This window comes from Panthera pardus, unplaced genomic scaffold (genome assembly GCF_024362965.1).
Source record: "Panthera pardus isolate Hobbes unplaced genomic scaffold, ASM2436296v1 HiC_scaffold_1, whole genome shotgun sequence".
NCBI lineage: Eukaryota > Metazoa > Chordata > Mammalia > Carnivora > Felidae > Panthera > Panthera pardus.
Window position 1 is genome coordinate 10,271,850 of NW_026526654.1, and position 21,822 is coordinate 10,293,671.

At 56.8% G+C, this 21,822-nt stretch overlaps 1 protein-coding gene and 1 long non-coding RNA gene across 3 annotated transcripts in view; both read right to left on the reverse strand.

Moving 5' to 3' along the window:
* Positions 1-21,822, reverse strand: part of LOC109264052 (uncharacterized) — a 343,526-nt gene that overhangs the window by 36,809 nt on the left and 284,895 nt on the right. The window lies entirely within an intron of this gene.
* On the reverse strand, positions 779-2,914 carry SOX1 (SRY-box transcription factor 1). The gene has a single exon (XM_019443874.2). It carries the CDS (start codon positions 2,896-2,898, stop codon positions 1,723-1,725), a length of 1,176 nt encoding a protein of 391 aa, XP_019299419.1. The 5' UTR covers positions 2,899-2,914; the 3' UTR covers positions 779-1,722.

Below are 21,822 nucleotides of genomic sequence, written 5' to 3' on the forward strand. Positions count from 1 at the left end.
AATTTCAAAACGTATTTGCTACAGTATAACTTTTAAATGCAGTATTTAATGCTGTCAGGTTACTTGAAGACAAAGTTTTACAGAAAACTTGAAATTCCAGAAAAAACTGCAGTGTACCCATAAACACCTAGAAAAAATATAATTAAAAAATTTAAAGCATCAAACACCCTCCGATCTCGTTAGGAATAACAAACACCACATTTTGTGTATCCCAGTTCACTCTGCGGGTAGGGGGGTGGTGGAGTGAGTGTATGGAGTGAGTGTGCTGTGTATTTATGTTGGGGGGGGGGGGAGAGAAAGAGAGAGAGAGAATTCTTGATCGGTTTGCCCTTTCCCAAGGAGAAAGAAGCCAGAGGGAGGGGCTGAGGAGGGACGGAGGGGGCTCGGTTGCACTACATTTTGGCTCCAAATGTGTTCCCTTGAGACAAATTCAGATAAATTCCATTTGCAATCTTGTTACTTGCGGGGCAATTGGAGGCCTCCGTGACCCCACGGAGGCCATCCGTCAGGGGCCTGGTGCCGCCATCGGGGTCTCCTTCGTCCTGCAGACCAAACTTCGGCAGAGATCCTAGGCGGCGGGGACGCAGAAGCATCCATGTGGGCCCGCGGTTAGAAACAACACACCAAAGGGCCAGACTAGAAACCTGGTCATTATTTCTTGATCCGTATTAACACTGTAAATGCTACAAAACCATCTATCGATTTTAAGTTTCTTCCCTTCCACTGAAGGGAGCTCCGTGAAGATCGTATTCTCCCCGCCCCCCCCACCCCCCCGGGGGAGTCTCTCACTTTTAGTTTATGCTGATAACGCCTCTTTCTCCTTCTTCTGATTTACTGATTGTATTTTAAAGTCACAAAACATGCATATAAAATTAGCACGTTCCAATTACAGGGGAAAACTGGGCTTTTTTCTCCCTCTCTCTCTCAAATTTATTGACTCAAAACTCGATGCATTTTTTGTTTTAAGGAGAGGTCTTTTTTCGTTTTTAGAAGAAAAGCTTTTTAGGAAATTATGTACATAATCTGAATCCCCCTCCCCACACCGCAACGCCGAAAATAAAAATTTCACAATGCATTTACAAGAAATAATACAAAACAAAAAAAAATGGAAATGCTCAGATACAGAAAGTTTTACAAAACCCAGAATATAACGCGGCCACCCGAAAGCACTGGGGAGATCTGTGTATAAATTAACAAACCAACCAAAAAGAAAAAAAGAAAAAAAGAAAAAAAAAGCGGTAACAACTACAAAAAAGTCGTTAAGTGTCTGGATCTGCCTCACTACATCAATAACGAACGAGCACAGCTCCCGGCACCGAGCCTCGGGTCTCGGGCGACCAAACGGCGCCAGGAAGCGGTGCAGGGTGAGGGGGCGCGCCGGCCGGGATAGAAAAGTTGGGAGTCGCCTCTCGCTTGGCTTGGCCTTTGTCCCCTCGCGCAAAGAAAACGCTTTCCGCCTCCTCCGTGAGTGATAAATACTGTACAAAAAGTCTCAAGAAAGCCCCGAAGTCGGCCTAGACCGCACGGCGGTGTCAGCGCCCGGCGGGTCCCCAGGAGCTCCCGCAAAGGGGAGGTGGGGGCCGCGGGTCGCCCGCGCTCGTCGCCAGTGCCTTCCTCTTTACAAGAACGTGGAAACGTCTGTACAAAAGCAAGGCCGCCCGGGGCGGGCCGCGCGCTCCCTCGTCGCGCGTCGTGGGCGCGGGCCGCAGAGTCCCCGCGTCCCTAAATGTGCGTCAGGGGCACCGTGCCGTTGACGCCCGCGCCCGCGCCCTGGTAGTGCTGAGGCAGCGAGTGCAGCCGGCTCTGCGCCGCGGCCGCCGCGGCCGCCGCCGGGTCTCCGCCCTCGCCGGCGGGCAAGTACATGCTGATCATCTCGCGCAGGTCCCCGGGGCACGGCGCCCGCGAGTGCGCGGGGGCGGGCGGGCTGCCGCTCGGCTCGGACTTGACGAGCGAGCCCAGCGCGCCCAGGGCGCCCGACGACGCGGCCGCCGCCGCGGCCGCCGCCGCCACGGCCGAGTTCTGGTGCGCGCCGCCCGCGGCGGCGGCGGCGGCGGCCGCGGCGCCGTAGGGGAGGCCGCCGTAGCCCGAGGGCGAGGCGCTCATGTAGCCCTGCGAGTTAGAGATGGGGCTGTACTGCAGCGCGCCCATGTCGTAGCGGTGCATGGGCTGCGGGTTGTGCGGGTGCGCGTGCGGGTGGTGCGGGTGCGGGTGCGCCGGGTGGGCGTGCGGGTGCGCGCCGCCCGCGCCCGGGTGCTGCCCGTAGGCCAGCTGTGCCTCCTGCATCATGGCCGCGGCCGCCGCCGCCGCTGCCACCGAGCCGGGGTAGGCGCCGTTGGCCCAGCCGTTGACGTGCGCGTAGCCGCCGCCCGCCGCGCCGCCCGGGCTCTCCAGGCGCTGGCCCACGGCCGCCGCGCCCACGCCCACGCCCACGCCCATGGCCACCGCCGCGCCGCCGCCGCCCGCGCCGGCCGCCAGCAGCCCGCCGGCCAGCGAGTACTTGTCCTTCTTGAGCAGCGTCTTGGTCTTGCGGCGCGGCCGGTACTTGTAATCCGGGTGCTCCTTCATGTGCAGCGCGCGCAGCCGCTTGGCCTCGTCGATGAACGGCCGCTTCTCGGCCTCGGACATGACCTTCCACTCGGCGCCCAGGCGCTTGCTGATCTCCGAGTTGTGCATCTTGGGGTTCTCCTGGGCCATCTTGCGCCGCTGCCCGCGGGACCACACCATGAAGGCGTTCATGGGCCGCTTGACCCGGTCCTGGTTGGCCTTGGCGACCCCGCCGCCGCCGCCGCCGCCACCGCCACCCCCACCGCCGCCCGCCCCGGCCGGGCCCGACAGGTTCGTGGGGGCCTGGGCGCCGCCAGGCGAGTGCAGGTCGGTCTCCATCATCATGCTGTACATCGGGGCGGCCCGCGGGTTCACCGGCACCGCGCGGGGAGGGCCGGGAGCATAGACGGCCGGGGGGCGGAGGGTGGAGAGGGGCTCAATCGAACGGAGCGGGACGCGGGGAGGGGGAGAAGTCCTACCGGAGAGGAGAGCGGGGCGCAGGTGGAAGCGAAGACAACGGAACGGGAGGCAAAAACACACGCACTCAGCGCAGGTCCGGCTCACAGGTGCAAAGTTTCTCCTGGTGCTCAAACCACTTGCCGAAGAGGGCGCTGGCCGGGGTCGTAGTCTTCGCCGCCGCCGCCGCCGCAGCCCGGTCGCCTCGGCGGAGCGGCGCAAACAGGTGCAGGCGTCGCCAAGCTGCAGCTCCACTTTTCGGGACGTGAGCCGTGCGCGGGGCCTGGCCCGGGGCTCTCCGCCGCCTCCTCGCTGGCCGCCGCCGAGCGCCGCCTTCTCGCTCCTGCGCTCGGTCCTCGGCGGCCTCCAACTCCGGGGCTACAACTTCTAGCAGCGCGCCGCGCCGCGTGCGTTGGGCATGTGCCGGTCCCAGGTGCCCGGGGGGGAGCGGGGCGCGGAGGGGGGCGCGGAGGGGGGCCGCTGGGGAGGGGGGCCGGGGGCAGCGCAGGCGCGAGGAGAGGGCCAGAGAGCGGGGCCGCCGAGCCCGGGACTGGCTGCCCGCTGCCTGCCCGAGGCCGTGCGCTCGGAGCGGAGGCGCACGCGGGGCCGGCGGCGCGCGGGGCCCAGCAGCCATACGCCGGGCCCGGGCTGCCATTAAATGAGCGCGCCGCGGCCAATGGGAGCCGGCGGCGGCGGTGATTTGCATGGCGCGCTGGCGAGTGACGTGGGGAGGGAGTAGAAGCTCGGGGCGCGGGCGGCGGGGCGGGAGGAGGGGAGGAAGGAGGGGGAGCAGGGGCAGGAAGGAGGGGGAAGGAGGCCTGGGAGGGGGCACAGCCACGCTGCTTCCTGAGCGCGCGCGGCAGCGGCGGCGGCGAACCCCGAGCTCGCCCTCCTCGCCTCTCCCGCCCGCGCGCTCCGAACGATTAAGGTTGGGTTTAAAAGCGAAGACGAAATAAGACTCGTTCGGGGCGGGGGGGGGGGGGGTGAGGGGGGGGGAATACAGCCCCGAGCCTTGTTTAGAGGAGCGCACTGGAGACCCAGCCCCGCGGCACCCCCGCCGGCCAAGTCTGCGCTTGCTGGGAGGGGGAAAGTTGGGGCCGGGGCCTGGGAGGAGAGGCGCGCCCCCGGGAGCCGGGGGTAGCTGGGGGGCGTCTGAGATCCGCAGCTCCGAAGCCCCCCACGAGTTCTCCTGCGAGACCCTCCCGGGTATACCTGCTCGGCCGCCGCGTGGGCGGAGGTTCCCCAGTGCCCTCTCTCATCCACAAGGCCCTCCCGGTCCAGGCCCCGAGAATCCCCCTAAGGAGGAGAGGGGGCGTTTTGTCAGACTTCGCTCCATCAGCCCTGAACTTTGTGTGTGTGTTTGTTGAGGGTTTCAATGAGCCTGGGGGCGTCTTCTCAATTTGGCTCCTTCCTCCTCAAAAGGAATTGCCAGGGAGCTGGGAGACAACAAGATCTATCTGGAGTCTAGTAGTGACTCCACAACAATCGAAAAAGTTGGTTGAAATCGCGAAAGAACGATGGAGCCCACGCTTTTCTGGAGCGAATCTTCCAGCAGCTGTTGGCCCAAGATCTATGAAAACTGCGTGAACGCAGCGGGGCCCACTGGACACCGAACGGGAGAAGCGGGGCCTCGCGACTCAGCGACAGATGCCGCTTTCCTACATAATGCGAACGAAAGGCCTGGTTCCTGGGAGGAGTGAGGCCCTGTCTTCGGCCACAACTCCTAACCCTCACAGTGTGCTCCATCTGGGGACGCACAAGACATTTCCAAGCCCAGTCCAGAGCCCCCACCGTGGCGCTCACGCTACCATTTCAGTCCGAACGATAAGCAAGTGGCCCAGAGCACCCCCCCTTTTTTTTTTTTTTTGCAGAGACTCCCTCGAGCCCTAGAACCCCTCGTGCCTACTCCACGCGGGCGTGTGTGCGCGCCCTGGAGAGGGAGGTGCTTAGGGGACGTGGGTGAAGCCGAGCCCAACCACAGCGGCGTGACTGACCATCTTGTAATCGGAATAACCATGTACCGGCGACGATGACCCTAAGCGTTCTAATAAGGACGTTGAAGTGTGCTGGGCAGTGAGCACGTGACACCTTCTCCCTCCCCCTCCATTAAAAAAACCTCTGAGGTGGTGAATATCCTGACCCCATTGCTCGCCCGAGGTGCAGGCGTCCTGCTCTCTGTGATCCCAGTTACCGTGATTATTACTGTATAGCCTTTTTATTATTATTTCAAGGTTGCTACAGTATGCCATGCGACAGCAAATTGGTCTCTGCAGATTGAACTGCTTCCGCTTCAGGCCATTCAGCAGTTAATAGTGAACTCATCAAATAATACATAATTATATTAGAAAGGAAATGTCGTTTTGTATTTAGTTTTTCACTAAATATCTAGGTTATAAAGTCGGTTTTCAACTACCTTCTCATTTCATCAATCGAGTTTGTTAAATCTTTTGATTTGTTTCATGCACTACCTCCAAATATCAGTTACATTGTGAGTGAACAAAAAAAGAACAAGAATATTGTTTAAGAATGCTACAGGCCTGTTTTTCCTTTGATAATTTAGGAGGCGATGGGTGTGCAGTGAGATCCAGTGTGTTATGGAAAGTCAGCAAGACTGAAATAAAGGAAATGGTTTACAAATTATAAACTATATTATCCACTTAGCAATTGAAAGATTTCTTTTCCTCTGCTTTCAATTTAGATTTTAAACTAAATAGCCTAAGACCCCCTGAAAATGCTTTGTGTGAGTCAGGCTTGGCACATTATTTTCCATATCAATGGGGCAATTTATTTTATAAACACCCTGCACTCCAGTCAGCATTGCAGGAATGCTTTATGCTTTTGGGAACTTGGATGGCCGACTTTGAACGGTCTGGTTTCTTTCTACCACCATCCTGAAAATTGTTTCCAAATACGATGTTACCCTTGTTTTCCGGAGCATCTAAATGGGAGGTAAATGGTTTAGCCTTGCGTGAGATCACGCTGATGCTTAGCGTTCAGGGCTCTCTCCACAAGCCCTTTTGAGTGACGAGATGCTCCCTGGGCCCGAGCGGGTGCACGCTCTGGGTGTCCACATGCACAAGCATTAAACTGGAGCCGCAGGTGTAACTTGTTGCCAAGCGATAGATGATTGGCACCAGCCGCCCGTGCCAATTAGGCAGTGGCAGGGCAGTGAGTGCCAGACCTCTCCGCGCCTTCCACCCTGGCATGGAGACTGAGGGGCGTCACATCGACTCCCGTCGGTGACAGCTTCTGGGAGCCTCAGTTCCTCACTCCTTCTGACCCCTCTCCCCAGTGACTCTTTGAAAGGAGAGGAAACCGTCCAAAAACCGGTTTGGAAAACACCTCCTCTCCCCAGTTTTGTTTCTCCCCTCTTCACCTCCACTAGGTTGGCAGGGGCCTCCTTGGGACTGAGGGATTCTTCAAGGTTGGGTGCTAGAGGATTTGAAGACAGACTACACAATTTCCAGGTAACGTCAGGGCCCAGACCCTGAGGGAAGGATTAGTTCACTGATGATTGACCGAATTGGCTTTTTTTTTTGGCTTCTCAGAAACTTCATTGTATCTTTTTGCTCAAAATGCCAAAGTGAAGATCAACTTGGCAATATGGATAGGTGAAGATACTTGCTGTTCTTTTATTTAACTTGTGGGCATGATCCTCAAAGAGAATTCAGATCTAAGCTCCGTTAGAGGAAATTATATACACACACATGCACACGTGGGTGTATGTATACGTATGTGTATATACATATGGCACACATACGCATGCGAATACACAATGCCTGCAAAGAGTATATGCATTCATAAACATCATGTGTTCACAGAGGAGATCTGTACGTGTACATGCAGGTGGGTAGACATACAGAATATATGCATATCTATGTACATGATGTGTTTGGGCAATTGCACAAGAGCCCCTGACTTGTAAATAAACTGAGTTCTGGACTTCTAACACCACCAGTGTAAACTGCTTCTGTGGAGTAACTAAGACTTTTGGCTTTGACTTTCCCCACAGCTCCGTGGTTGTGCTCAGGAGAAATCTGGGAAGCAGAGACGGTCAGAGTGGACAGAACTCCCTGTAGATCGCCCCTAGCAATCTTTAAATGAAAGCTGCGTTTCGGGCACCTAGAGGAGACTTTCTGTGCCAGCACCAGTCCACAGCTCCAAGCAAGCAGAGAGATGGACAGGTCAGGAGTTGGCAGGTGGGGACGGGAGTCAGTGAAAGGTCACCGCAGGGAAGCAGTGAGACCAAACATTCCTGTCTTCCGCGGCCTTGGCTCAGTCGGCGGGTCCCGGTGACACTCGCCCAGGAGATGCGCGCACACCGCCGGCGGCTGCGCCCCCACAGGAGTTAAGCTCCTGGGGCTTCCCAGGCCGGGGGAGAACCGAGGCCCGGCCTGGGCGCAGCCTTCTAGGCTCTGGAGTCGCCCCGAAGGACCGAGACCCGAGAGATTCCGGGGAGGCAGATCCTGAGGGAGGGAGCCACCAATTCAAGGCAGGACTCGGGGAGCGGAAAAAAAGTGATCCGAGAAGAGGCTGCAAGGAGGAGGAGGAGGCGGCGGCGGCGGAGCGAGCGCGGGAGAGAGAACAGGGAAGACGGGGAGGCAGCTCGGGCCTTCGAGGTCATCTCTGCCGACAGGAGGCGCAGACCGAGGAGAGGCGTGTGCCGCTGGAGGGGGACAGCGCGGGGAGGCGGCGGCGGAGGCCGCGTTTCCCCCCTGCCGGGAGCCGCGGGAGCGCGGGCCGCGATCGCCGTCTGCTGGCCGCTGCCGCCCTCGCCGCCTCTCGGAGCTCCGGGCCTCGGGCCCCGCGCCCGCGTCCAGCTCCTGCGGCCTTGCGCCCGTCTCTGGGGCTCGGCGCGCGCCTTCGGGGCTTTTCCAGGCAGGGTGCGCGGGGGTCAACCCCAGCGTCGTAAGGGACACTGGTCTGGCCCGGGTCCCAGGGCGCTCTGGGTCCCCCCTCTGTGCCCTGACCCTGCTAACTTGGCCCGTTGTTCCCAAACAAAGCCAACGGAGGCAAAGTAGCACAAAAGTTTCTTTGTTGATTTTTTTTTTCTTTTAAAGGGGGAAAAATAGTCACAGAAAGGGGTAAAGAGGAAGGAGAAGAAAAAGAGCCGCTCGCCAGTAGGGAACTTCCAGCGGCCCCTGCCATTTGGGGATGGCAACTGAGCAGGAGACCTTTGTGGCCGCTCTGAGCTCGCAAGTCCGCGGCCCTCTCCGGGTTCGGAGGCCTGCGCCCGGCGTGTCTGCGGGACAGGGGACATGAAGGCCTTCCTCAGCCATCAGTGTGGGGATCCGCAAATCCCCCCCGAAAAGCAAACAACCCTGTGTGTGCGCGCGCGAGTGTTGTTTCGTGCCTCCTAGCTCTCTGGGTGAAAGCATTTGGAGAATCTCTGGGAGCTTTCGAGTAGGGGCTCACCCTGTGAGCAGTACTCACACATATAATTCAAATTTCACAGCTGACCTGCTCTGAAAACCTCAATCAGCTTCTAATTGAAGGGAAAACAAAATATTGCTTCCCTACAGCAGAGCTAACGATTTAATCATTATATCAGACATTATAGCTTTTAATTAGGCTAATGCTGATACTGTATGGAAAGAGATAATTCAACACAGTTCTTGATGAATTCTGTAATTGGGTTAACGGCAGAGCAGTTGGGGGAGAGGCGTCAATATTCAAGCTGCGTCCGTGGCCACCAGGTTTATGAATGAAAGACACAAGACAAGGGGAGGGAAGCGCTGGGACCCGAGGGGGGCCCCGCGCCCTCGGCCCGGCGGAGCTGTGGGCGCTCGGGAGGGGGGGGGGCAGCGGGCCGGGCGCGGGGCTGGGCGGCCGCGGGGTGCCAGGCCGTCCGGGTCTCGCCGCCAGCTCGGGTTCCTCCTGCCTCTCAGCCCGCCCGGCCCTTCGGTGGGAAACTTTCCCCCCAGAATCGCGGCGGGCCGCCTGCCCCGCACACCTGGACTCTGGGGTCTCCTCCAGGGCGCCCACCGGGCCCAAGCCAGTTGGGCGGGGAGCTGGGCCGGGCGCGGCTTTGGGGCGCAGTTCTACTGGGCGGCCTTTAGGGACCCGAGCTCTGCCCGGGCTCCCCCCACCCCCCCCCCTCCCTCGCCGGGCCCGGGGCGCCAGCCAGGAGGTCCCAGCATCCCCGGCCAAGGTACGTGGTGGGCGCGCGCGACGCCCGGTGGGCGCGGAAGGGTGGTATTCTCGCGTCCATACCGATTAACAACTTGGCGGGAAAGCGAGTCGAGCGGGAACCCCTGCCAGTGCCCGGAGGCCCGGCTGGTTGGCCTCGGCCAAGCCGCCGCCTGACGCTGGGGCCGCAGGCGGACCTTGGGAGTAAAGCGCTGGGACCCGCGTCCCTGCCTCCGCCTGTCCCCGCAAGTCCTTCGAGGAAGCCGGGAAGGAAGAGGCCGCCAGCCGCGCCTGCCGGGAGCGCGCTGGGCAGGGGTGCAGCCGTGCTCCTCCCCTCCCCTCCCCCCCTCCGCCCGCCGCGGGCGCCTGTCCTGCCGGGAGAGCGGAGGCCGGGCTGCAAAGAGCCGCCCGCGTTTCCAGGACCCGCAAAAGTCGCTGCTCAAGTCGGCGGATCCGCAGAGCTGACCTGTCGGTGCCGGAGCCTTGGGTTTTAAGGAGAAAACGCCGGCGCCTCTAAATTTCGCTGGGGCTTCTCCGGAGGCCGCCTGAGCCGCGTTCTCTGCTGTTTCAATCCAAATGGTTTCACAGTGCGATTTTTGTATACTTTTTATACATCCGCAACCTCCCCCCACCGCCGCCCGCAGATTTTGTCTTCCTTCTTGGCTTAACTACCTGTGCGCAATGGTCTCCTTCGAGAAAACATACTGCATTGTGATTCTTCCTTGTCTTATTTTGTCAGTAATTACCACCAAATTAAATGGGTCACTGGTAAAGTTTCATTTACACAACCCCCCCATAATTAACAGTTTGAATACACCTTTTTACATTGTACAAAAGTTGTAATTTTCTAACGCGTAGTTTTTTATTGATAAAGAATGCTCGTGTGCCGCGCGTAATAAGAATACAGAGCACCTGGTGTGACAGTGGGTGTGTCTGGGTCCTCTGTAAGCAAGTGCAAAGACTCATCAAAGATCAAACTTTCCGGAACGCGGGGAGCTTCCTCACCGTTCAAATTAAAATCTGTAGAACGTAAAGGTCTGAGAATACAGGACTTCTGACGGAGCTAACTTCCAAAGCCAAAATCCTTGGGAGACACAACCAGCCTCTGCAGGTAAACGCAGGCACCCAGCAGGCCGCGGGGCGATAGTTTCTGAAGCGCTCAGAGCGGGTCTTTCAAGGCCCTGATGCGTCCCCGCTGAGTCCAGGCCAGTCCAGGTGAGCCTGGTTACCAGGGGTGTTTGCAGGGGAGAGGCGCAGTGAGCAGGAACACAGCCCTGTCTCACACTCTCTCATTAGCCCCACATAGAAAAGGCATCACTCACAAGAGGAGACAAGTCATGAGGAATTTCTATATGAAAAGAAATAAAGTGAAATCAGAGATGCTTTTTTCTTACAGGCCATGCCTGTTATTGCAAATTAGATTAGCCACACGGGCTTCAATACCAACGTGACACGGGGTTCACGGGAGCGAAAGGGCCATCCTCTCCAATCTCTCCTTCCATCGGCGCGTCTCACATAAATTACATCTTGTCCTTTAATACACTTTTCAACGAGATTAAAACATCACTTTGACACAATTTCAAGCCTTTCAGTGGGGCGTGTTGCTTACTCCAGAAATTGCAATCACAAAGGGAGGCCCTCTGAGGTCCTGGAGCAGCGGGGTTGGGCCCAGAAGCCAGCGCCCTTGCCCTGTGCGCTCCCCGGAAGGAGGCCCCGTGGGCTCACTGTGATGCTCTCTCACCTGGGGGGTGGGGGGCAGACACCGGCTGACCGCTGAGGGGAAGTCAGATTTCCCTCCGCTTCCCGTGAAGGTCGAGGACCCACCTGGGGGGGGGTGCTTTCTGAGGATCACATTTCAGTGTTCCTTCCTCCTTATTTGGGGCGCAGGCCTTGCACACACAGGAGGGGCCGGGCAGGACCCGCAGCCCACCCTCAAGCATCCCCCGGATGCCCCTTCCCCACAGGCGGGGGCACCATGAAAATGAGGCAGGAGGTTTGGCAGATCAGGAAGAGAACTGCTTCACACAGCCTTTGAACCCTAAATCTCGGGGGGCAGTGTGGAAAAAGTGGGTGAACATAGTTTCCTGCAAAACTGGTTAACGGAGGGTTCCAGCTCTCCAACCGGCTGCTGGCGCTGTGTCTCCCCTTGGGGACTGGCTGCTCCAGGGCTGGCACCCAGCGCTCTGGGGAGGGGCCCCCAAAGGACGGAGGGCCCCAGCAGGCCACAGGGAAGGGGTGTTCCGGTTACAGAGCAGGGACCCTGTGCTTTCTACATATTTTGGCTGAAATTGTGTTCAGCCCTCAGAGCTCACAGCCACATCTGCGACTGGAGAGGCCAGTTACCACCGGCCTTTCCAGGTAGACGCGATCTCGGCCAGTGAGCAGGTCGCCTGCACCCTGAGCACAGCCCCACCACCTCTTCCTACTGGCGGCAGGGGAATGGGTCCGTTCAGTGTCGCTGCCCACGCTTCCCCCCAGGGTCCTTGGCAGAGGCCGCTTCCTTCTATCCCAACTGCCCTTCACCCCCCCCCCCCCCCACTACGCTCGCAGCAGCAGCTGACTCCCACTCCTGGCTCAGCCTTTCGCTCCAACCTCTCCAGGAATAAAAAGGACCAGAACTCGAGGCCACCTGGACGTTTTCTGTCGTTTTTGGGCGTTCTGTGTTGATCCATGCTGGGACGAGCTACCCGGCCTGCCTCGCGCTCCGGGAGAGACGCTCTCCGGGGAGACCTAGAGAGGAGGTGGGGTGGGGGCGGAATTCCTTTCCGCGTGGATCCCGGCCTTAACCTTTGGTCTTCGCCACCCTTGGGTGTGTCCGGGACACTGGCCGCGCGGGACGTTTCAGGCACCACAGGCCCGTTAGGCCCAAGCAGGGGGAGGGGCCTGGGGTAACGAGATCCTGGTTCTGGGGTAGAACAGAGCAGGACCCTTCCCTCCCCAACTCCAGCCTAAGGGAAAGCCCCGACCCGCCGCCTGGGCAGCACTACTGGGGTGGCCAGGGCTTTGGGGGTGCCCTGAGCCCATCGAGGTGCCGAGAGCGTAGTCCGTCCCGCTCCCCCACCCTTCACAAAGGGGCTTCCAGGACACCGGCCCCTCCGCGCTCCCGGAAACCAATGCGGTAAAGCGGGCTGTTAATGGGTTAATTGACTGGCGGCCGCTATCGTGTTCGAACACCTGTTTCCTGCAGGCCGAGTCGGCCAGCCTCGTTCAGTCCCCGGTCGATGGCTGCCAGGCCGGCCCCGCCCCGTCTGTCCACTCCAGCACCGGCCGCAGCCGAGAATCCATGTGACCCTTGAAACTTCTCGACCTTTCCTCTCCGCGGGCGGCTCAAACCTGGGAAATCAGGGCGGAAGCGGGCGGCGGCCCCGCGCGGGTGGGGAGGCTGCGGGCTGTGCGCTCGGAGGACCGAGGCGGGTACCAGAGATGCCTAGCGGGCGCGATTTCGCAGGAGAAGGGAGGAGGCACCGAGGGGGACTGGGCGCCCGCGCCGGGGTCACCCCCGCCGCTCAGCGGGCGGGGCTTTGGGGGCACCCCGGACCCCATCTCGGGGTGCCCTCCCCTAGCCTGCGGGACCAGGACGACCGCCACGCTCGCGGGGGGTTCCGGGCCGGGCACCCGGTGGGTCCAGAGGCGTTTGCGGCTTGTCAAGGGCTCACTGCTCATTGGTGTGTGTGTGTGTGTGTGTGTGTGTGTGTGTGTGTGTGTGTGTGTATTAACAGTCAAGACCGTCGGTCAGTCAAAGTTAAATTGATTCTTTGCCCAAAACACCTCTCACTAAATGGCACACGCTCTACGTGTTCATTTTTAAAACATAATCTCCACCGGCGGATTTCGTTCCCGGCGCCGCCGGGTGCGCACAGCCAAGAGCCGGAGCCAGCGCCGCCAAGGGCAAGGGCGCGGAACCGGGAGAAGGGGGCCGCCGCCGCCGCCGCCGCCACCAGCCCTCCCGCAAACCGCTGCCCCGACCGTCCTCCGCCCTGCCAAAACAGGGCGACCCGGAGAGGAACAAGTGTCGGTCCACTGGGCGGCGGCCAATCCCAAAAGCCGAGAAGGAGGGAGGAGTGACCGTACAGACTAGAAAATGACAAATGCCCCCCCCCCCAGGCTCGAGAATAGCCCTAGGCGGTCACCAGGGCTACGCACCTGTTCTTTACCGGGGACAGCCGCGGGGACACAGTGCGCGCCTTTTGGGGAAGTCACCGTGGAGACACCGCGCCCCTCGCCGCGCCTTTCACGCCCCCTCCCCAGCTTCGCGCGGCCCGCGGCCCCGCGCAAGTTCAGGCACTTACAGTGAGTTCCTCCTCCGGCGCCGGCGGGTCCCCGGCGCTCCGCCCGCCGCACCTGCCGGCCCCGCGCCTCGGGTCCCGCTGGCCCGCCCGCTCCGCGCGCCGGGCGCCTCCGCCCGGGGACCCCCGCCGGCCGGCTCCCGGCGGCGCCCGCACCGCAGACGCGGCGCCACGCGCACGCACACTCACACGCGCACACACGCTCCCCCGCTCGCACACTCGCTGCACACGCACCCGCGGCTCGCCCGCCTCGCGCACACCCTCCCAGACACACGCGCTGCGGGCGAGAGAGACAAGAAAATGAAATTTATTATTGATAGGGAAGACTTTAAAGACAATTTCAAGTTATTGTTTTTCTCTGGAAAAAGGGGGATCCCTGCACATAATGAAACGCCTTTTGTGTGGCGCCGAACAATACCAAACAAGTATTCTAATAAATAGCCACTTTTTTGTTCCTACTCGACAGTGAATAGAATCGAGCAGTTGGTTCGCGAGCAGCTGCGACGCCGTTTTGAGCGGGAGGTGGAGCCGCGCGCCCCCCGCGCCCCTGCGCCGCGCCCCCCGTCTCTCCCCACCCCCACCCGGGCCGCCCGCGCGCCCCTCGCCCTGGGCCCCATCCCCCGGCGCCGCTCCCCACCAGGCCCCGCCTGGGCTCAGATTCCCGCTCAGCAAAACCGCAGGGGCCAGAGCGCGCTCCTCCCTGTACCTCCGCCCAGGCTGCCCGCGAGCCTCTGCCCCCTCCCCATAAAATAGATGTCATTCCCGTATCACACACGCTTCCGATTTTCGCCTCCAGCTGCTCTCCTGTCTCTGAGGGGGAGGATGTCCGCCCCCACCCGCGGTCCCGAGTCCCCTCGGCCGTGTCCCAGGGCCATCGGCGCCGCCCCCTGCTCCCATCCCGCCACGTCCCCGCTCTAGGCTCGCCCCTCTCCGCGATGGAGTTTCAGCTTTGTTCTTCCGCCCAGGGGACACCTTGGCCTTGTTTTCCGTCCCCCACCTCCTCCTCTGCTACTCGCTTTTAAGCAACCCCCCCCCCCCCCCCCCAGCTGCTGAACGGAAGGCAGTGACTAAGGATTAGTGTTGTGGACACAAAACTCTCCAGGTAAAAAGTGTCCACGGTCAGGTGGCCTGGCATTTCGGCTCCACGGCTGGTGGGGAGTCCTCTGCGGGGCAGAGTCCCTGGCCGCCCCTTTGGAGGACCAAGCCACCCGCGGCGAAGGTGCCTGGGCTGGAGCCACATCTCGGCCCCACCCCCACCCCTACCCCCACCCCCACTTGGGCCTCTCTTCCCTGTTCTTCTCTTCTGTTATCTCTGTCTCTGTGTGTGTGTCTGTCTGTCTGTCTCCCCCCTACCGCCTTCCTTTTCTCTCTCTTCTGTTCTCTTTCTCCTCAACTGTGTAAAGATGTCAGCACTCGGGACTTAGAACTAGCACCCTCTGATACTCTCTGGAAATGGATCAAGAGCTGTCTTTCTGAAAATGATGACCCCAAGGACACATGAGCCCCTCCCACCAGAGGGAAAGCCATTTACCATTTTTTTTTTTTTTTTTTTTTTGAATAAAGAAGTAGCAGTAGGGCTCACGGGAACGTCTTCGGTGCTTGTCAGCCCCTTGGCGCTCCAAGGCGAGGGTGTGTGCATTTATCTATACATCTTGGACAAGTGCGTGATAATTTTTTTTTTTTCACTGCTTGCAGCTGCAGTTTTCAGGAGATCCTTGTCTGGCTCCAATTGTGGAGACAAAAAACCCACATGACTTTTACTCAATGGACTTTAATCTAGAGAAACACTATGTCAGTTGCAAATTATTTCTGAACCGGACTCGGCTCCCAAGAAGTTCAGGGAGAAGAGGTAGTGTTCTGGAAATGGGGGGACAGCTCGGACGCTAGCCGGGACCCTTCCTAGCGGTTCGCTTTCCCCGAAAGGCACGCGGGTGTAACTGTTACATGCAAAATAAAGCAGGTAGGTTGCTTGACTTGGCAGTTGTTATTATTATTATTATTATTTGAAATCTGCTTTTGAGAGACCGCGTTCCCTTGGAGTTTAAGGCAATTTAGTTATGTCACCTGAAATATCGGTGACAACAGGAAGAGAGTGTGGTGCTTGACATTTTTTTAAAACCGGTTTTGCGCAGGAATCTCGTGGTTGGTGGGGGGGGGCACGAAGGCGCTGGGGTTGGACCGATTCCAGCAGACACCCTGAGAGCGCTTTCCTTCTGTATGGAGAATGGAAACATTTTGGAATCCAGATTTAAAACTTTGACTTACATTTTACACGTTAAATCACTGAAAGATTGGGTACAACACTGCAAATATTTGAGTGGTTTTGTAAGCGGCGCAGCCGCCAGTCAGCCGGCTTTGACAGGCTGCCATGATCTGTCACTTAATAGTGGGTGTTGGGCTAAGTGCAAAACACTGTGGCAAACAGATGTCAAACCCGCATCTCACATCAGTGGGGGCTGTGGAGCCTTAACCTCCTTCCCGGTCGGGCTCCGAGGGGCCCCTGCGTACGCGGGCGCGCATCCTCGGGGCGCGCTTCTCCGGGAAGCAAGTCGCGGCCTCGGGACTCGGCAAGGAAGCCCCGCGGGCCGAAGGCGCTGCGCGGCCGGGGAAGGACTGCGGCGAGGGGCCCGCCCCCGCCCTACCCCCCACCCTTCGCCCCCGGCCCGCCCGCCTCAGCCCTGCACACGCCTGCGGCGGGCCCCGGCGACCTTGAGCGCAGCCCCGCGCTGCCCTCGGGCCCGCGCCGCGCCCCGGCCTCTGCCCGGCGACCTGGGCCCCGCTGCCAGCCTTTCCCGCGGCCCCGGCCAGTGAGGCCGACCAGCCACCGTGGCGGGGCTGGCGGGCACAACCCAGGGCAGCCAGGTGTCGGCGGCCACGCGGGGCCGCAGCGAGGCCCAGAGCCACAACCAGAGCGCGGGGGGCAGCGGCCGCTCCCCCTGCCCGCTGGCCCGAGCTGGGGCATGCGGGTCGGATCCCCTCGTTCTCCCTGCAGGTGCCGAGGGCGGGGGCGGAGGGTGCGCGGCGCCCTCGCTGCCGCGAGGGGAGGGCGGAGGCGCAAAAGAACATCTTCTTTGTTCAGGCGCCCCCGGGCGGGCCTGGGACTCCCCCTCCTCTCCCCAGCGGTCTCTCCTCCCCAAGGCCTGCAGGGCCCCGAGCTCTTGGAGAACCTCGCCTCCCTTTCCTTCCCTGCAGCTCCCGCGGACCCTTTGTATGTCTGGTCCCCGCGCACCATTAACACTGGGGCGTGGTTGCGGGGCGCGGGGTCCTGCACGTTCGGTTCTCCTGGCAAATCCGTGCATTGGCTGATTTTTCCGCAGGAAGGGCGGTCGCGTTTACTCACGCACAGACGTGTGTCTCCCCACATTTCCCCAAATGTCCCGAGTTGTCACCTGCTGGCGATGCCCAACTTGCCCACGGAATGCACATGTTTACAAGACTACGTCCTAATTTATCAAGTAAGGGCCGTGGGACAACAGACTTCTTGTTAGATTTTTAGAAAAGGGACGGCCTCTGGTTTGCTGCTCCCCCCCACACTTCTCCTTCCCTTTGCCAGAACCATCCTCCCAAGTCTTCAGCTAGAACTTATTCTTGAGGCTGGAAGGTCAAAACGGAAGATTCTGCTTATACCACAAGATGTGATAAAAGGCACATGTATCAGTGTGAAGATTAAAAAAAAATTCTCAGGGTTTTCCCTTGGAGAAAGAAAGCTGCTCCACTCTGTTTTGCAAATTCCCTCATGGCAGGCCTTTAAAAATGACCAAGAGTCTTTAGGCTACTATCTATAATAAACAGAGGTCAAAACGCTAGTTTTAATCTGCTTTACCATACAGTCAGCCTGAGTGAGACTCATTCTCATTTTCCACAAACGCACACGCTAAACACGCTGGAAACAAGGCCCCTCCTTGTGTCTCATCGTCTCCTTGATGGAATGGAATCAAAACATAATTTAATGCTCCCCCAACTCTTTTAAATGTAAGAACAAATATTCCACTGGAAGTTTGAAGAGAACCGAAGCTTCTCTGGTGTGCACTTAGTCTGATTATATTGTAATGGAAAACCAGATGTGCTAACTTTGTGAGAGTTTTCACAGGCCTCTAGGACTAATTAATTCTAAATGCATAAAAATAAAGATGTGAAGATTTCCCTCTCTGACCACAGCCCGCTATTTTCACATGTGAAAGTATCCAGACTAGTGGGAACGCAGCTCTACTTCACATTCAAATCACCTGCTGCCTTCTAGAACATTCCAGTGTCCTATCCCAGATCAACTGACTCAATCTCCTGAAAGACTTAGCAGCATTTTCAAAAAAGGCCCGAAGTGATTCTGATTATAATTCAGAGTTGAGAGTCCCTGCCTGAAACTAATATTTCTAAGAAATTACTTAAAAATCCTCCAAGAGGGGCGCGCCTGGGGGGCTCAGTTGGTTAAGTGTCTGACTCTTGATCTTGGCTCAGGTCATGACCTCACGGCTGTTGGGTGAGCTTTGCATCAGCACTGAGCCTGCTTGGGATTCTGTCCCTCCTCCTCTCTCTGTCCCTCCCCAGCTTGTGTGTGCGTGTTCTCTCTCTATATATATAAATGAATAAACTTAAAAAAAATCCTCCAAGAAATCACGTCGTCTTATAATTATAATAAATGGTTTTCCAATGTTAAGGAAGTATTATAACGTAAAAGCGCTTACTACAGCCTCCGTGGGCAACGTCGTGGACTATGCTGACGTGTACTCTGGATGTATCCGTGTTCCCATGTATATATAGTGAACCACGACCGGGCATCCTCCAATTGTCCCACAGAATCCTCGCTGGTCTTCTGAAGTGAACGGGGGTGCTGGGGGTTGTCAAACAGGACCAGTGTCACCTTGGGCAGGCAGAGCTGCCTCAGCACGTGTGATGTCTGACTTGGAGTTAGAAGGTAGGACTGGGCAAGAGGCAGGTCCTCACTGGACAGACTTACTAAGGTGTAAAAGGCATAAAGGGGAGGGGAGGGCAAGTCACACGTGCTGAACATAACAGCCATGTGTGGTTGAGGGGCCACACGATCCCAGTGTTAGGTGTGCTGCAGCCGTGCCCACCGGAGAAAGACCACTGGAATAGCCCTGAGGAGGGGCTTGGAGGGGGGAGGAGAGGCGAGCAGAGGCTGGAAAGGGCAGTCTTCTTTCGAAGGAAGCTTCCAGGAGGTGGGGCCGTGTCTACAGTCATAGTCATAGTTAGTGGGCTCTCCACATTATTCGAATCCACCCCCCCACGAATTATTTAAGTTCTATCTACTCACTCTTTGTTAAAGATGATAATGTCTCTCTCCTGGTGATATGTTTCTATGCCATTTATCCAAGGATTTAAACCGAACCAAGTCGTGAGCAGTAAAATAATGAATTTTGCTGATTCCCCAAGTTTCCATATTCACATTTACCTGGACATAAGTCTCTCCCGTCCCATTCTTTCCCGGCAGGCAACCCTCGCAGCAAAACGGGTGCCCTTAGAACTGAGTCCACAAGTTCTCGACCAGGAAGAGAACTGGGATCTCCAAATGGTCTCCGAATCAGAGCTGGAAAGGGCCAGTAGTTCATTTTATTCCAGGCTTCATGTAGACTCGCACCTGTAATCATTGGAGGACCTCACCAAAGGGTTAAATATGGTCCGTGGAGAAGAACTTGAATGACTAGTTGTCCGTAAAAGGAGGAGGAGTGTGATGTACTCACACGCATAAATGAATACGGAGCTTCCTCTCTGTAGATACCTCTCTATATGAATACATGTTTGAATAAAGGATCTTCTCAGCCATTGATTAATTCTAACGGAAACAGATGATCTTCGAAAAGCTAAAATCACTTAGTAAAGTTGCTAATATTTACGGCCTCGTCTGCTTCATAGTTGATGTGCACTCTAGTCTAGACAAGGCTTTCCAGCCTGTGGATGGCACTGAGGGCGGCAGGCGCCCGGGAGAGCGGTGTGCGCACTGTCAGCGTGGAGGTGTTTGTTCACAAGTGAGGTGGTCCTGGCATTAGTTAGTGCAAGGCCACCTGCACTGCAGCCTGGCTTTGTTCTGCTGTCCTGTGCCGTGCGACCTTGAGCAAGGGACTCCCCTTCTCCCAATCTGTGCCCTCGCCTGTAGAGTAGAGAGATTCACTCCTGGCTTGTAGGATTATCGAACAACTGAATGATGTGGTCACTGTAAAAGCACCCGAGACCTGGCGCTCAAAAAATCACCGTGTCATTCATTCATTCCAAGCCCTCTTGTGTGGTCTTCCTGCGGACACGCTCATGTGGGTTTCCCCGGCAAAGGGGAGCCGTGGGTGGATGGAGGGATGTCAGGCCAAGCCATGCCTCATTCTCCAGGGAGAAAGCCGCCAGCCTGACCAGGGGCTGCCCTGGCCAGAGGCATCTGTTTGCAGGAACCCGGGACTCTATCTACCTTGACACTTCAGTGTTTTCATCTGAAAACCTAGGATGAATTCTCCTTTCTCAGAATGTTTTTCAGACCTGCAGTCTGTAATAGCCATTTGGCACTCTGTCACCTGCTGTCTTGTAATCAAATTGGCTCTTTTGGGAAACTGTTACCAAATCTTAAGTTTTGTGTTACCTCCACTGATAAAAGGCTGATATGGACTTGACCAAAAGCTCAGTTGAAATACTCAGGGTGCAACCCTTATTCCATAAATTACAGCCTTTGGATCCTATTCCTTCTTTGGTGTGGGAGTTTTTTTTTTCTTTTTTCAGAACTTCATTCATCCATTTCACAAAGATTTACTGATCTCCAACTGTGTGCCAGGCCCCGCGTGGGCCCCGGGGACCCGATGCTGAACTGGGTCTTGTCCTCGCCGGGCACACAGTCCTCTGCTGGAGAGCAGGTCCGCAGGTGGGGTTGGGGGAGACTTGGGGTGTTTCTTCTGGACCGGCCCTCTCAGTCGGCCTTTGATGCTGCTCTCTTCCGTCCAGTGTGTACTGCTTCCATTTTTTTTTTTTTTTTTAGTGTTTATTTATTTTCGAGAGAGACAGAGCATGAGCAGGGGAAGGCACAGAGAGAAGGAGACACAGAAAATGAAGCAGGCGCAAGGCTCCGAGCTGTCAGCACAGAGCCCAACGCGGGGCTCGAACCCACAAACCGTGAGATCATGACTTGAGCCAAAGTCAGACGCTCAACTGACTGAGCCACCCAGGTGTCCCCGGTATGTACTCCTTAAAGCTTCGTTTGCTTTTGTTTTAGTTTTGTTTCTGGTGACGGATTTCTTTTCCTCCCTCGCTTTTAGGTCTGTGATCACGTGGTGAAGGTGAAGCTTCCTTGGGAAAAAAAGGTGATAGGACTTTTCTCTGGTTTCAAATGTACATGCTACCGAAGCCCCTGAACGACTCAGCCTAGAATAAGGTTCCATCGTGGCGCGTGAGCTCAGCGCAGGCGAACATCTGACTATGAGGGGCATGGTTGCTTCACCAGTCTGGGACCTCAATTTCCCAGGCTTCACAGTAAGGCAGCGGGATTTCACTGTGTCTGTATCTCCTTGCTAGAGCTAATGCTTTGTGAGCCCAGACTTGAATAATGGAACATCCTTCATGATTTAAACCTCTAGGGTTCAACTTCTTGGTCTGGGAAGTGGGTACAAAAGTGTGCTGGCCTCACAGGAGCATCAGTGTTGGAAGAGAAATCCAGAAGCATCTGAAGATCAATGCCGATCATCACAGGGAATTTCCGCCCTCGCCCCAGCCAGTGGGGCAGTGCGGGGGGCAGATGGGCAGGGGCACAGCGACCGCCCTCTTGACATAAACACTTCCTGCTGTTTGAATTTTGCAGCTCTGGCAGAGTAGTGAGTATTAGGAACTCAAAGAGTGATTTCATAAAGAAAAAAAAAGTGTAGTTTACACCAAAATGGAATAAACCCCCTTTTGAGTAACAACAATCTGCATAAATGCTTTAAGAAAGCCTATAATTATGATAAAAATGTTGCTCAAAGTTAAAATTATGAAGCAATCAAGATTTATAAACAGTCTGTCATCGACTTTTAATCATTCTTTCTTTTTTATATACAAACTGTACACAATATATGTTTGCAATATATCATACTATACATTTTATTTTCAGTAATTTAGCCGAGTAAAATATATGTGAGGTGGCACAGAGATGCTAGGTTATATATGCACACGATTATGGGAGTATAGCTGCCTACAGACACACACACGCGTGCACATACACAGACACACATCTTTTTGGCTAGTATCTTACACAGAAAAGATGCAGGCTGTAACTGTATCAGAATCTCTTTAGAATTTTTTGGAACCAAGCTCCTTTTGCAATAGTTTGAAAAAGTATCATATGCATATGAATATTAATTTCTCTTTGCCACAAAGAAAATATTTAAGTCATCAGACGATTGACGCAAAATGGATCAGACTGACCAACACTTGTCCCTCTTGG

Excerpts from the sequence above, each read along its gene's own strand:
- SOX1 (XM_019443874.2), bottom strand. The coding sequence starts at position 2,898 with ATGTACAGCATGATGATGGAGACCGACCTGCACTCGCCTGGCGGCGCC.